The sequence below is a fragment of the Megachile rotundata genome, chromosome 7 (assembly GCF_050947335.1).
Source record: "Megachile rotundata isolate GNS110a chromosome 7, iyMegRotu1, whole genome shotgun sequence".
NCBI classification, from domain to species: Eukaryota; Metazoa; Arthropoda; class Insecta; order Hymenoptera; family Megachilidae; genus Megachile; species Megachile rotundata.
The window spans coordinates 18,191,784-18,208,482 of NC_134989.1; the positions used below are offsets into that span (position 1 = coordinate 18,191,784).

The 16,699-nt window shown below is 43.6% G+C and overlaps 1 protein-coding gene across 8 annotated transcripts in view; it reads right to left on the bottom strand.

Annotated features, from left to right (window-relative positions):
- Positions 1-7,028: 7,028 nt before the first annotated feature.
- Positions 7,029-16,699, bottom strand: part of LOC100877977 (glutamate receptor ionotropic, kainate 2) — a 139,112-nt gene continuing 129,441 nt past the window's right edge. For 6 of the 8 annotated variants that reach the window (XM_076533856.1, XM_076533854.1, XM_076533855.1 and 3 more), the window contains 6 exons: positions 15,724-15,949; positions 14,789-14,953; positions 11,886-11,986; positions 10,935-11,142; positions 7,355-7,679; positions 7,029-7,168 (listed from right to left, as the gene is read on the bottom strand). In XM_076533856.1, the coding sequence (XP_076389971.1) occupies positions 7,162-7,168; positions 7,355-7,679; positions 10,935-11,142; positions 11,886-11,986; positions 14,789-14,953; positions 15,724-15,949 (1,032 nt within the window). In that variant the 3' untranslated portion in view covers positions 7,029-7,161. Of the gene's footprint in view, positions 7,169-7,354; positions 7,680-10,932; positions 11,143-11,885; positions 11,987-14,788; positions 14,954-15,723; positions 15,950-16,699 lie in introns of those variants that run through there. The other 2 variants (XM_076533853.1, XM_076533860.1) reach the window with 2 other exon arrangements.

Here is a 16,699-nt window from a genome sequence, read left to right on the forward strand (position 1 = left end):
AGAACGACGAGATATTTGGAATTTCACGTTGATTGGCAAGCGCAAGTTCGTTCTGCTCGCGATAGATCGAGAAACGCTCGCGAGGTAAATGCCAAAAATTCCAGGACAGACTGACGGGGTTATTGATAAAAATGACGGGGAACAGAAGAGAAGATACCGCTTTGCCCTTTAGCGTCGAAATAAGCTGAAAGTCTGCGTGATCGGTTTTCTATCTCTCTTCTTCGTATTGCTTCATAAAGCAATGTCTCAGTCATCCGGAAAGTCTCGATTACCGTTTTGGCAAAGACGGACGACGGAAAAGTTCATTGGCTAGAATTCTAGCACCCGTGGCTTTCGTAAGATTAAAGCTGTGAAAACGTCTGGTGGTTTCGAGTTGCTCTCTTTACTACGGATATAGAAGGTTCGTATGAACCAGCTACCCCTAAATGTCCTGCTCGTTTCGTACGATTGGGGTCTCTTTACGGGTCCTTTCCTTTCTGGCATTTATAAAAAGGAAAGAAGAAAGAGAAGATAGCCCCGGTGGTAAATGCCAGCCAGATAACGGTCAACGCAAAAAGCTCGAGCGATACGTTACGCTCGATTTACTTGACCTACGGTAGGCGCGGTCCAAAAGAAACATGGATGTTTTTTACATCTCGCTCGGGGTGGTAGAGATAAGATCGAGTTTCGTTATTAGGGATGCTCGCCGTTCGAACGACGAGGGTTTGTAGGTTGTTTGAACAATTTGAAGCTTTGGCTCGACGTATCGATTCATATAGAACAGACTCTTGTATATGTATTATATACAAAGCGAGGATTCACGAGGACTCACAGAAGCCGGCCTAATGCCGCGTGTTGCGTCGGTATACGTTATGCAGTTAAACGTCTTATGCTGTTGCGTATAAGAATTTTGTCGATACGCATACTATATCGTAATTTGAGTGTTAGGGACATTCGATGAAAAGCATATTTAAAAAACATATATTATTTCCTTCTTTTCTCTCTTTATACTTACCTGTATGAAAATATACCTGGATCGAAATAGAACCGCCTTTTATCGGTGATCTGGTAGCAGTACGTGAAATTATATCCTGATTTAATTACGGCCGCGTATTAACGGCGCTAAAATATCTCTCGTATTTCATATTGGCAGATCAGTTCGACAATTCCTTGGGACCGCGTTTCTTGCCCGAAGAAGCAATTTCAAGGTTCCCCCGATTGCTCGTGAGTCCGATTGCTCGGTATTCGAATCGATATCCAACGCTCCGGTTCCTATTTCTATCAACGAGACGAACAACGAAAACAAGAAAACTCAAAGTAAAAGTAAAAGTAAAAAAGGAGTTATTTGATCGCGCAACGATATCGTGAAAATTAACGAATATTCGGGCATCGAAAAGCCGGTAGAGTTTCGATATCAAAAGAGCATTCTTATTTCGTCTCTGTTTGGCAGTTTCCCTTCCCTCTTCGTCTTTTCGAGAGCACGACAACGAATGGCCCAGATTTTAACGGACTGGCTTTGACGCGACGCGGTTAAATGAATGCAATTTTCAATATGGAACGACGGGAGCTAGCCACTTTGCTGACAATTTACTTCCGCTAGCCAAGGGAGGAGCGTCGTAAATAGAAGTGCAAAGGACGCTCGCTCGGGCTTCTGGTTTCCGGCCAATTCCATGCGCGCGTTATTCCGTAAAAATTATTCCCCTTTGCTCGATGCTATCGTCCCCACTTTGTCGGCGTAATGTACGATCCGAAGCAAGGCATCCTAACTGTACGCGTTCTCGATCGTAATTGTCCAAGTGTGCATCATCGAAACACGCTTCGCACGATAGCTATCATTTATGTAGATAACTTCGATCGATCGTTATTTCGGTCATTCGCGGTGATTACGTTGATGGTACTTTCGAGAGCGGAAAAAAAACATGAAAAAGCTTTCGGAACGAATGAATTTTCAACTATAGTAGACTTCGTTAACGATAAAGCTGTCGTTGTTTCCGTTGACTTCGGATCGTATCGACGAACGTAATGGAAATTGAAATCGGTCGAGAGCCACTTCGAAAATCTTGATTCTTGATAGGACGTCGATCGTATTAACGTTTTTCCCAGGTTTTCGGAGAAAACGGCGATGTCGGTTCACTACTTCGGTATAAACGTCTGCTGTGGAAAATATGATCGATTATCGAGCAGGAAAATGTCTCGTGCAAACTGAGCATAATGCATGTCCATCGTTAATCGCGTCAATTCGCCAAGCCAATACGTCCAACTAGGAAACGACACTCGCATAGGCGATGCAACGTTAATGGTAAACGAAATGATGGTTGACGCGGGCGGAAGCGCGGTCGCCAGTCTGAATATGCATCAAGGAATCAAGGTGATTGATGAATCGTCGAGTTCGCTTGTCACCCTGACCACGATGGTATCGTTGTTTTCGCGACAGTCCACTTTGACCTGGATCGAATATTCTAACCATGATCATTTCGTTGTTCGAGAAACGAAATCGTTGGCAATTCTTCAAATAGTTTATTGCTCGGGTGGAAAAATCTAACAAGGTATCGGGATCTATCATGGGATCGTTTTAGTCTGGTTCGTCTCACGGAATGTAGAAAATAACAGAGCGCCTGAATGATATTCAGTAAAACATGTATATAACAACATTTAATTGTCTGTTAGTTCGGAGAGATATGTTTATGTCGACGATTCGCTGCGTATCACATTCACTCGATTGGACAGCCGAGAATAGAAAAGCGATTAACAATTTTCCTTACTTTATTTTTCTACAACGATCAACCGAAAATTCGACGAAAAATATGACTTTCATCTCGTTGAAACTATCCTCTCTTCGAATTCTCAGACATCCAATCGCAAAAAAAGGAAGTCAACGTATTTTCCAACTGCTACGCCAAGTGTAGAAATGTCTAGGTCGATTAAGTAAATAAAATTTATTTATTGAATAGTGGCACACCAGTGATGACTAGTCAATTAACTCTCGAACACTTTTTTCATCACTCGAACATACACGAATTCATTGCGTCTCGATAACTCGTCTAACTAAGATCGCCTTTGTCGTCATAATTCCTTAACACGACGAATGTTTTCTTCGCGTTACAACGTGTACGTGTATTTTCTTCCTGTACGCGACCGCGATTGTGATTACCACTCATTTTTCGAAACGAATTTATGTACACGCGCTTTCGATGCATCTCAACTGGAATTCTTTACCGCGACTGCAAGAACAATGGAACGAGTAACATCGTCGAAGAAATATCTATCGTGTCTCGGTAAAGCAAATAGGCGAATCTGGACAGTTTTTCACAGATATTGCAAATTCGTAAATTTAGATGTATAGAAAATATTCACTTTCAGTAATTTTCCTGTTGCGTTAGTTACGAATTAGAGTTCCGGTCAGTGTTTGGCTCGTATTTGGGTCGATACAATATAAATCAATAGTTTAAAAAATCTGTTATGCGTAAAAAGGGACCTGTATCTTTACCAGGAATATCGATTTTTGCTTCGAGATATTTCAACTCTAAAATCACCTCCGCACGTACTCTTTTCATAAATTCTCGTGCATTAAACTTTTGTTCGTAGTTAAAAATTTAATTAAAGGAAAACTGAAAGGGACAGTCCATAATTCATATAGCTTAAATGGATGGACCCTGTATATTCTCGAACCTTTCTCGAGCCTGTTCGCTGTTTAAAAATGTACGACGAGAAAGTACGTTATCGACGTTCGTTCAAATAAAAACTGAAAATTCATTTTTACAAGGAAGTCCAAATTTTTCATCGTTTTTGATTTTTGCAATAGTTTTTCGTCGACGAAAAATTTTCCGTTCCATTTCTTCATTTTGATCGTTCGCTCAGGCGCAACAGCGTTGTTCGCTTCGTCGGTTGTTTTTTTCTTTCGATACGATTCGATCAGCGTTCACGTTTTATCAAACACTCGTCGTTCTCACTCATTCTCCCACGGGCTTATTAATTACGATCTTAACCCTTTCGCTGCTTATCACGTATACATATATGCATCGGCAGAGATCAAGAACGAATGGTAAAAATTAGAAATACGTACTATGTGTACGGCTCGAGATACCGAATTACTATTAAATAACGATAGCGATCTAGAGATGTTTTCTGAAAGTTTCAAAATAAATAATTAACGAATTGCTTATAGAAGATGTAGCGAAAGGGTTAACGCGTTCACTGTCGCACCAGGTATAATTTATTTTTGAAAAATTTCCAACTTCTGTTACCAAATATTATTATGTTTACGAAAGATTCTAACGTGTAACGTTACCAATCTTGCTGAAATAATAGCCAACAATACCACGAACGCATCGTACCAACACGTATTTAAGTCGGTAACAGTTCTTCTTTCCACATCGCGTGCTTCGTATCAACTAAATTCTACTTGTATCATTTTTTCAAAGATTCCATTCCACTTTAAAGCAAGGATTCAATTGTATCTACTTCGAGGCGATGGTCAATCGGCAGCTATCATGTTAAAATTGTCTATTAAATAAAAAACGGGAAAGTTTTTGATAAATCATTATATAAATAGATTTTCCTCGACGAGGCAACAAATTTTCTGTTCGACAGTCAATGCGTTAATAATCTCAACGTTATCTCCTTCCTATATCTTTCTTTTCATTTAACAAATATCGTTGTTTTGGTGCGCGCGCGCGTGTGTATGTATTTGTGTATCTGTACGTACCTGTACACGGTATAATAGCCGTTCGATAAACGAGCGCTTCTAAGAAAAACTCGGCTATGAACGGCTATTGAACAACGCGACGCTAAAAATGCTCTGTTTAACGCGTCGCCTCTTCGAACTTGGTGAAAAAACAGTCGCTGTATATACAACCTATATGTATATCGTATTTTGTTTTTAATTCGATAGTAAATCGTCGATCGTGTCAAAATATGACTAAGTCTCTTACGGGACTACGCACTTACTTACGAGAAAATTAAGTTATTGTAAACTATACGATATACGCACGAACACGTGATTTTTATACAATCGTCCGATGAGGCGTGTTTAGCGCGTAAATCATCGTCGTGTGCAACCGCGTTTATGATACAAAACGCCGGCGAATCGATAAATTGTTCTACGAATCCGCTCGAGACTCCGGCGGTTGATCTTTCGAGGCTGCGAGTTAGTTGTCGTAAAACGTTGGAAAAATCCTGGTCCTTCGTCAGTCTGTCCTTGATCGTAATCGTTCGCGCGGAAACAAATGTTCGAGCGCGAAATTCTAATCTCTGGATAACGATTTCCGAAACTTTGTACTTCGTCCCGAACGAGTTGAACGAATTCTTTCTGCGTTTCCGTGCGTTTTCGTGCGTTTCCGTGCGTTTCCCTGCGACGAGCCGTGTTCCTGTCAGAAATAAATCGTGAAACGGCAGTAACAGCTGTTTTAGCTCGTTCAACTTCCGTTAATAAAAATTTCCTCTATCTAATCTCGATCGTCGAATATCTGTGTCCAGGTATTGCTTCCTGTTAGCTTTCCTTCGTTGTGCATAGCTTCGCGATTGAAATTGAACTTCGTTTTAAAATTCGTTGGTCCTTCCGTAATCCTAGAAGCTGATTAACCACGGAACCATCTTCTTTAGGCCGTGAATTTTGGCGAATCGATCCGTATGTTCGATTCAGAGCTGTTTACAACCGTTCGCCTATATTAGCTTAGTTGTTGGCAGTGAACACTATGAGTTTGGTCCGAGTCTAATCACACGTTTTGCTCCTCGAAGCGTGGTCTCTAGGATACGACCACTTGTCCAGACGGTCGATGATAACCAAAGATATTTTCGAAGCTGCAGTCGGGACGATTAAAGTCCCAACGATTAAACCTCCCTATTCGAGACTATCTAGTGGTGACAATTGACATATGCGTTTTTCCCTTTATTACATATACAATAAATACAGGCATGACAAAGAGTCTTCTTGCCGATAACTATATTTACTTAAATGGTCTGGCATTCAGCTGTAAATCACCTCGTACCCGTAAAAATCAGCTCGTACTTCACCTGCAGCCGTGTAGTATCGTATCTACGTAACGTCTGGATGAAACTTAGAAACTTGGAAATTCTGGTAATCGGATCTGGGAAGTTGGGAAATTGGAAATTCGAAAATTACGAGACGCGAAAACTTGGAGATTTAAAAGTTTTGGAAAGATTTTTGATACGAGGTATTGATTACCGACGATACAGTAGATTACAGTGGGTCGAGGATAATCATCTCCTCGTCTCTCGTATATCAACTTCGCCCGTACCATCTATAGTTTAGTTTACTGACCAAAACTCGAACCGTCGAATCTATTTTCGGTTTCCATCTCGATATGTTTTTAGCCCGTAAATCGGGCAATCGACACAAATGCTAGTTCAACGTCGTACAGTTTCATCGTAGTGGGCAGTAGACGCAATTCGGTTGACTGTTTAGTTTCCGTTCGCTGCCGTCAGCCTCGAAAGTTCTCGTTCTCGGGGACACGCGATCGTTTCTCGATTGATTGGCGTTACACGCGGTGTTTCATTCGCTATTCAGTTCCTCTTGCGCACTTCACGCTCACAGGGTGACACATTTCCAAAGCCTATACGATCGATTCCGTTTCATCGTCGTATCCACTTTTGACCGTTGATCATCGGTGGTGACAGATGGCTCGTTCGGTTTTTAATGCACGCTGTAGTTGTCATCCCTCTAAAGAGCATTCTACATTGAACGTTTTAATCGAAAATGGTCGATGCTCGTCTCGCGAGCGAACCTCGCCCTTCGAGTGGTCCTCGGACACGATTTGCCGATGTTTATTCGGAGCAGGTTCGGCACACGGATCGCGACACGTTCACGGATCTCGTTCGAGAAAAAACTGCGTGTATCGTCACGTGGACAGCTGCTCGATCGATGATCCAAGGTCGCCGATGGCGCAGGGCAGGCCGCGTTGCGGTCGACTCAGCCACCCCGGCGACTACATATGCTATAAGCAGGTCTCCTTTTGGTCGACCGCGTTCACGACCACCGATGCCTGGGTGGGCAGCTCCTTCTGAGCGGGCACACCTGTCGGCACCTCTTCAAGTATTGGTCAAAGGGTCGTGGTTCTCGATACGGCCGCGGAGGGTGGCGGTGGTGGCGGAGGCGGCGATATCACCACATCTGGCTCACCAGCCAGGTCGCAGTCGAATCTCCACAGGATACTCTCAGGGTGGTCACCTCCTACGCATCGAACAATCTTATTTTTAACTCGCCGAACGCGTAAACATCGAACCAAGTAAATTCAAGATTCTTTCGAGATCATAATGTAACATCTCGTTCGATCCGTCTCGATATTTATAGCACCGATATATGGAGAAACCATATCGATATAACCCTTGAAACGATATTCGACGAAGATCGACTAACCTTGACCCAAGGCGATGCTTGAAGAACCCCGTCTCTGCCTCGGTGGGGGTAGTTGGTGCTTGTGCGTATGACTGTGACTGTGACTGTGTAAATGTGAGTGGCAGTGTGTGTGACGCGTGTGCGTGGGCGTGGCTTTGCACGGTGGCGGTTGCTGTTGTTGGTGCTGTTGTTGCTGCTGCTGCTGCTGCTGCTGCTGCTGCTGCTGCTGCTGAGGATGAAGACGAGGACGAGGCCTGTGCTAGGTGTTCCCGCCACGGGCCGCTGCCACTTGATCGAAGCTCAATGATTTCTTCATCTCCGTCATCGACAACGCACCACCCTCCTGCTGATAGAAGGAAGCGCAGGTGTTAGCTATATCGGGGCAGTTATCGGCGAATAAACCCTCGTCTATCCGTCGGCAAGTCACCGGATGGCCGCGAGCGGGTTATTAAAAGTTGTCCGCTAGGGGAAAAGCGGGTGAACGCGAAGCGATTCGTTAAAACTTGTTGGAACTTTTTAAAAGCTCGTAAAGGAGTTATCGTCGGATCACGTGGCTCAACGTATCGAATCCGCGTCCACTTTTATTACCCTCGTGTTCGATAGAGGTACTTGTACCGCTCGAAAGAGTTCCGAAAGTCTTCCGCGTGTTCTCTCCAAGCACCGATCGCTTCCTCTCCATTTATTCGCGCCAATTTTTTCGACTACGTTCGCGTACTTCCCTTCGAACGCGCTTAGATTCTATTTATCATAAAACGATCGAATACGCACGCAGCGGGAGTTCCGATTACGTTCATCTAATATCAAGTTATAGTAACAGCGATATGATTTGAGAAAAGTAGCTTTTATATTCTATAGAATTTCTTTTTAGGCGAAAGGAAGAGCATCATCGACGAGCTACCGAGAAATTTGAATAGCCGCGATAAATATTCCGCCTCGATTGTATGACGTCCACAAGCAGCATACCGAAGCACTGATTAAAGTATCGGAAGAGGAAACGAACGGAATCCGAGACGAGCACGAATATCCATCTTTTCCTACTCACCTTTTTTTCTTCTTAACAAAGTAAACGCGAACACCGGAAATCCGATTCGAACGTAGTTACGGGGACGTAGCAGTCGACAAAACTCGATTGTGTCGCTATTTCACCGGGTTCGGGTCGTAATTAAGCTCGAACGAATAAATGAACGAAAGGGAAACGTAAAGCGACGAAACGAGAACGCGGTGTAGTTCTAAGAATTCATTTCGAGACTGCTTTATATTTCTGTAAATTGTCAACTCCGAGACATCGTATCTTTTGGAAAGAGGAAACAGTTGCATCTAAAAGATTGTTCGCAAGAAAGATAGTTGTTAGCTTTTACCGTTCTAACGAAATACACGAATTTAATGAAATCGAATATAACCGAATAATCGGGAGAGAAAAATTGAACGCGTTAATACGACCGAAAATTATATCTACAACATTTTAATGGCTTGATCGTATTAAATTCCTGAGGTCATCGAGCGCGTTAATTAACTTCGGTTTTCATCGCGTATCCCAAACATCTTTTTTCATCGTTCCCCGTAAAATATGTCGTACTCTATCCGCGCACGAACCAATCGATAACGCCAATTATGAAACCGAAAGCGAGAGAACGCTTCCTAGCGAGCCTCGAAATTCCATTTTAATCTGTTTCCCTTTTACAAGAGGCGATATCGCGAGGCGGTAGGAATATCGATGAGATTTAAACTGGCGGAAGTATCTAGGTGAACTGAAACTGCTTCTTCCGTAGTCCTGGCCGTGCAGTCGAAGGACCGATAGCTGGATACACGGAAATCGGGGCTTCGAAAATGTGTGACTCAGCCTGGAAAAAATCACTTCCGCCACGATCCGGAGCACCATCGACGCGAGTGTTCGAGGACGGTGGAACGTTTCCAATCTTGTTTAACGAACACTCTATTCTCTTTTGCGTACCGAACCTATATTTGCCGGATTGTAACCATTCACCAGGCCCATACAATGAAATTTTACGAGCTACTCGATGTTACGATATCGTATCGATATTCATGCGGGACAGGACGGGGTATTCCTTTATCCGGACAAAATAGTTTTCTCTATGCGCGTCTAAATCGGACAACCTCCGCGACGTTTAACGCGGGATAATTTGAAAAACGCAACAAAGAATGCAGATTTTTCTCAACGATTCCGTGAATATTTCGTGATCGATTGGCGCGCGGCAACCCGACCCAAGGCATCCGCCGAAACTGCAGCGTCGAGTTTCGAGCGATTTCGCGTCGTCGCGCAGGGTCGTTATTATAATCGTTCAACGGCAATTCCAAGCATGCAATCAAGTATATGTATACCCACACAGACATACGCAAGTGTATACTGCAAATTAGAATGTACATCGAAAGTGAAGCGTACACGTTCGCGATCGATTCGCTAGAAGCAGAATAATGGACCGTGCCAAAATGCATAACACGCATACATCAGATATCTTTGTACGAATAAATAAAGTTGACGAACGTTAAACGTGGAACGGTAACCCGTACGGTGTACAACAAATACACATGGGAACGAGGCACAAAAGATAAAAAACAATTTTCCCGCAAGCACACTCATCCTGAAATACTCCCTTCTCCTGTTCAGCCATGGTACACGTTCTCGTCTCGTTGATAAAAAAAATACGTATATATACGCGTACATACAGGGGCTGTATGGAGGCTGTGCATCGATCACGGTAATCGAATTCTTGAAAATTATTTGCTCGATGATTACGGGTCGTTGGTGAATGGGATGCGCCGATCGAATCGGTTCGAATATCATCCTCGTCGAGGATCGGATTACCGTGACAACAGGCACAGCTCCGCGACCAATCGATGGCTTCTCTTCCAGGTGCCTCCCTCGTCCGTTCGTTTCGCAACTTTGTCCGTTGCGATTCTTTCGATCGACATTCACCTGACAGTTGATATAACGATAAATCAACAAACCCTGCGGGCAAACATCGAATTGTTTGTATTCCCGTGCGCTTGCATGCCACGCGAAATTCGATTCCAGACGTTTGCCTGCCTGTTGCGCTACTTTTGCAATCGTGTCTTCTGCTATATCGCGGCATCGAACGGCAACGAAATATTAACTGTACATTCTACGATTTACTTACTACTTTTATAGAAAATTAGCAATGTCGAGGATATACAGATATTTTTGTCGTTCGATCGTATAATCGTGTCGCGCAAGAAATTAAAATCGAAATTTTCTCAGCAGCCCTAGGTCGAAATCGCGGTACGGTTCAATTCGCGAGCTTCCGTCTTCGATACTCCCGATGTTCATTTTCGTTCGAACGACTTCCAATCGCGTACCGTGAACTCGTACAGTTTTAGCGAGATCGTTGCTCTCGAAACAGGATCTTACCGACCAATCTCGTCCCGCACAGCGGTTAATTATATTTCTTTCGAATTCTAGTGACAATGTTTTGTACAACTACGTAAGACGTCAGGATCGCGACAAAGATGTCTGTCGATTTCGCATGAAAATATTTCGTAGCGTGCATAGGTTAAAAGTCTCGAGGGAAAGAGAGGCCATCGAAAGTGATCGCTCGCCCGTCGTGAGGGACAGGACTTACACCATTTATTCGTGGTAATTCGATGCTCGGTATGTAGGTGGTCTCCTCGTGGCCGGTCGAACAGTATCGCGTTCTCCTTCTGCTGGCACGTGGACTGCAACGACCGCACGGCACCGCGGCGTCGGAATTGCGCGCCTTCGCGGCTGGTCTCTGCCTGGAGCCGCAGCGCACGGCGAACCGCAATTCCGAGGCCATTTCGGCGCATAGGGACTGCCAAGTGCCAAATGCGAAGTCGATCGGTCGTCGGCGTCGGCATCGGTTTCGTTTAGCCGTCGATGAGTGGACAGGGACCGTCAGAGCAGGCACAACAATACCAACAAATGATACAGAAGACGATCGCACCACGACGACCGCGATACCATGCAATTTCTCTCGCGTGCAAGGCCGCGCGTGACATTTAATCAGCTCGCAGCCGAACGATCAAACGCTTCGTGATTAAAAATTCAAAGAAACTGATCGAATCGAATTGTTCGAAAGACGGTGAATGACGCGGATGAATAATGCTACGCACGTAACGCGATCGAATAAATGAAATAACAAATAACGCTAAGCGAAGCGTAATCGAGGAACGTAACCGAATTCTTGCTCGGAATTTCAAATGTAAATTAAGAACAGTATGAAACTAAATGGTTTTTCAAGAAATTAGTTACTCGGTCTTTGGGTCGTTAAAGTCTGATTTTACTGGAAGAAATCTCGCTACGAATCTCGCTACTTCGAAACATTCTTCCGTTCGTGTAGTTAGAAAGGGAAAAAAGATATTTAAGGGAGTTCGACACGGCATGCAACTGTTCCGTTTGTAACTGGTGGAAGAAACGAGAAAGAAAACTAGCAAAAACGTAAGTAAAACGTAAACGAACGGCCCTGCACGCCACGAAAAGAATGTACACTCATGCAGCAGGTATACGCGAAGCACGAAATCGTAGGAAATTATCTGGAACGGTTCGTTCGCTTACCCGGTCCGATTGGGTGTTCTTCTTCGAGTTCCAGCAGAACTCGAGAATCGCCACCAGGATCGCTAACGCCAGGCCGCACAGCAGCACGACAAAGACACCGCCTGGAACGAGAAAACCGGAAGCTCATTATTTTACCGCCGCCGGCTGTCTCTGCTTCTTTTCTGATGTCGAGCTCCCGCGCTTCACGGTTAATGTAACTGCCACCAAGGACCATTCCCTGAATCTGTCCCGCCATCTATCACCCTCTAACCCCTTTCTCTTTACCCCTACCTATCCTCCGACTCTCTATTTATCTATTTATCTATCCATCTGTCTAGCTTCCCTTCGTTCATGGTACGCTGTCGTTATTCACGCTCGCGTCTTCTCGCCCTCTTCAACGGTCTTTGTTGAGCCGTTCCTCGATTCCCGTCTTTCCCTTTTGAACTCGCTCTCCTTTATTCCGGCTGAAACTTTGCTGAAAGAATCCGTTCGACGAACGGGGAGACAGAAATTTGTGGACCGTGAGTTTAGGCACTGTCGAGGTATGCGGGCTCGGTTAAAATCGTCTTTCTTTTTCGCGAAAATCCCAAAGTTTTCGCAAGGATTTTTCAAATCGGTTACTTTCCCTGATTCACTCGCTTGTAACGCGTTACTTGATCCAGTCCATCGAGATTGTCTCGGCATCGGAGACGAATTTTAAAATTGAAATTAAAATGGAAGAAAACGAGTAACAATGCTCGACTGTCCTCGAAACTGTTTAAAGCTAAACGGCTTAAAGTTGACGACGATCTGGACTTTTCATCGCATTTTATGCAGTATTCTGTGAACGAACGTACACGATTCGTTATTTTATCCGTGGTCGTTTCGTAAAGTTACTCGGTAGAAAAACGAGCGTGGCAGAAAAGAGTTTTGTCGGAGTTACGGCAGTATTTATTTTCTACGACGATCATTTCGTATAGTTTGCTCGCTTACCGCGTACACGTCGCGTCGTCTCGATATCGAATCCACCAAAGTTTCGCCGCGGAACTTCCGGCTCTAAGCAAATTATAAAGTCAGCCTGTCTCTACTCGTCCGCTCGATATTATTTTACAAGTATTTTATATTACCAAGTTCTGGATGATCTTCGCGGTACTATTGCCAACACTTCCACCCAGATGGTTCTCTTATTAAAACGTTGCATATTTCGTAGAAAATTGAAGATACCTGCGCGCTTCATATTGAATCTTCAAAATTTATACGTTAGAGCGAGTTTTCATTTTCTCGCGGATGAAACGAGATCCAGGAAGTTTCGTTCGTAGGCTCGCGAACTTGAACTTTTCGAACCGTTACGCGTGCTCGAGTACCTTGCCGCTGCGCCGTGTGCTTACTTTTCAGTCAACTAACTTCCGGTTTAATCGTTACTCGCTTATCAGCAGTTCTTTCCTCGTTCGTTTTACTTCGTCGAGTATTATCGCGAATTAATAACATGGAACTTTGAACCGATCAGAACTAATTTCGTAATCGTTATAAAACGATCGTGTGGTATCGAATAATTTCAGAATAATATAAGAAATATGCGTTCTGTTGGTAACTAACGTTTAACGGATTCGTTGGTCGTTTGGCTCGAAATGGTTTGCATAATCGTTCTAACGCAACGCAACGCAACGCAACGCAACGCAACGATTAAAGAGACCTTTTACCGGAAGTACCAAAGTTTCTCGTGTAGGCGCCAGTCCCATTTCCTCGTCTCTTTCCCGTTGTCTCGGTTAATTTCGCGGCAAGGCGAGAAAGCGCGGCCATTGCGCGCCTATGGAACTATTCCGCGTTTCACTGTCGAGAACTTCGGACTTTTGTTATCCGCGAACTTCAGACGTCATCGAGTCTCGACCTAGAAGTCGACTTCCGCGACACGTCTCCGGAATACCATAGTTTTCGTTGAACGAAAAAGCAACTTTAACGCGACACAATGGAATTCCATTTATCAGACAGGAATTTTAAGAAACGTACCGGCGCGGCGTGCTTTCATTACTCAAACTATTTTACGGCAAGTGCAGTTTATGGTATTTTTACCGCATACATTTCAGCAGCGGAATGGAATTTTGCTAAAATCTGGATATTTTTGAAAATTCCAAATAATAGCTTTGATCGAGAACAGAGGGTTGGGAAACTTTGTAATTCGGAGATTTATCGCCAGTTATTTAAAACGATCGTCGATTCTTAAAGATCTTTCTTTATTTGATCCGTTTTCTAATTTCGTTTAAACGTTTCAACCTTCTAGGCATGGTTTGTTACGCAATTCTGTAGCTAATTGAAATCCATCCACAGTTCATTATGTAACTCGACATGCTACTCGGAAGCCCATAAATTAAGTTAGTTACACACTGGACGGAATACTGGTATATTCAAACGTATCTAATGACTTCGTGTCTTTGTTTCGTGCTTGTTTTGTTGATTAAACTCATTGTTCCGTTTGATTACAGGGCGGACATCGGTCACCGTTATCTGGATTAACCGCGTTTGATTATTTCGATGGAATTTCTCTATAATTTAGAAACACTGTCCGTACACGTTCAAGGATAAAAGAAATGCATAAAAAATATGAAATTGTAGAGCGTCGGTTGAACGGAAACAGCCAGTGAACGACATAAAAGTAACGATATTGGATTCGGAATGTTTACTTTTAGTCGCAACAGTTTCGAAGAAATTTTGACAGCACGCATAGATATTTGGGAGTAAAAGGTATCGCGAAAGTCGACATTGAGCGAAAGCGTTGATACGTTTCAATAAAAATTTCAACCCTTCTCGGGCAACATCGGTTAAAGTTTCGCCGGTTTTCAGCTCCGACGATAAATTATACCTCGGTTTCTCTCGACCGCCGTCTTCTTCGCCGTTCTTTTTTCTTCTAGCCTCGCGGAGAAGAAAAAATTCAATTCTCGCCAACTCACCGATATTTTCGACGCCCAGCGCGTTAGCTTTGCTCTCCTTGCTCTTCTCGTCCCGGTTGCACACGTCTCCGGTGTTCTTCCACCACTTATCGTACAGGATCTGTATCACCCCCTTCTCCTGTAGTTCCAGAATCGCCAGAGATATTTTATCCCTCCAAGGCGAACCTGCATATAAAACGGCTTCGTTAAGTCGGTCAACGATCCGGCGAATTCGCTTCGAGCGAAGCTGAGATTACTCTTTCTTATTTCAAGGATCAAAAATAAAGATGGCCGCGAATCAATTTGTCTCCCTGTCAAACTTTCCTCGAGAGTTTCCTCGATTTTTTCGTAATTAACCGTGAGTCGCGAATTTTTCGAGATCGCGCGATCGTCGAGAATAAAGCGACGCAGCAGGATGTATCGCGAAAGTTGTGCATAAATTAAAACGTGGACACTTTGGTCCAATTTAGAAATTCACCCGCAAGCTTTCGAGGGTAACCAGCCTGGCAATTACTTGGACGCGAAACTTCCAGGGCGCTTTCGATGAAACTGAGTGCCTTGGATTTCAAAGCGCGCGACAGTTTGCAGTTGCTAATTAACACTTTATGGCGGCCCTGGCGCGGAAAGAGATGGAGAGAAAACGAAGAGAAAGGAGAGAGCGTTTTCCGTCGAGATGTGTTAATGGATTCGCCGGTAGAACTAGCTGGTAGGCTTAGACGCTTAGACACGGAATACGGAATAAAGCGAGAACGATGGACATGCAAATAGACTCTCGTTATATTGCTCCGACGACGATGTTGGTATTGGCGTAACTAGTTAGGAACCGAGTTGGACATTTGCCTTTTCCTCGAACGTATGTCGGCTTATTCCTCTATACGAGAACACAAACTAGGCTGATGTACGATCGCATAACCGATACAACGAGTAAACGTACGGAGATTGTTATTTTCTATTACCTTTTGGCGTAGCGATCCCGTAGCCCTTGCTATCCAGTAGACCACCGATTTGCGTGAGATTGCAATCGCGTTGCACCGCGTAGTCGAGCATCGTAGATTCCATTAAAAACGCGTAGTCACCCTCCAACACCCTTTTTACACCGTCCTCGTAGCTCTTCACGAACACCGAAGGTGACTTTGATTCCATAAACCTCCACATCTTTTGATATATTCCAATCTTCGAATCCTGTTCGTTAAACAGAATTTAGTAATTCGGCTAATTGGCAAATTTGCAATTTCACGATAGACAATTCATCGAAGCATTTTGTTTTACGGTGGCACCGCACCTTATATACCGAGATTTGTCTTTGCAATCTCTGGCGTATGAATTCACACAGGAAATAATCGGAAATTCATTTGAACGCATTCGTGTTACAAAGGATATTTTTATTAGCGATACAAATTCCTTCGGTCCGCGAACGTATTATTTACTCCGTGATACACGTATTATATGGAAGCTTCGTTATAAAATCCTATACCAATAATACGATATTAATATCGATGTAATGCAGCGTTGCGTCGGCACAAACGAGCATCGAAATTTAATAACGATAAGAGTTCGCGCGAGTGGACTATTCGAAAATTAAACAACGCGTTTCGCGTTTTATATCAACGTTATGAAAATCGTCGTGCACGTTTCACGGCATAATTAGTCAAATTTGTTACACGACCGATTGCAACCGGTAAGTTTATGGTTTTAATATTCCGGATGAACCGCGAATATATATTCGCTCGGTGCTCGTTGAAATATTCGTAAGACGTGCATGGAATATTCGCGAAAATTTTGGCTCCGCTTTGGCGAAACATAAAACGTTTCATCGCGAATGCGTTGAAACATTAACCGAGCTAACGAATTCCTACCACTATTTATATGTCGGCCGAGAATCGATTTAATGAACCATTTCGCGAAACAGAATTTTCTTCCTTCGTAATTACT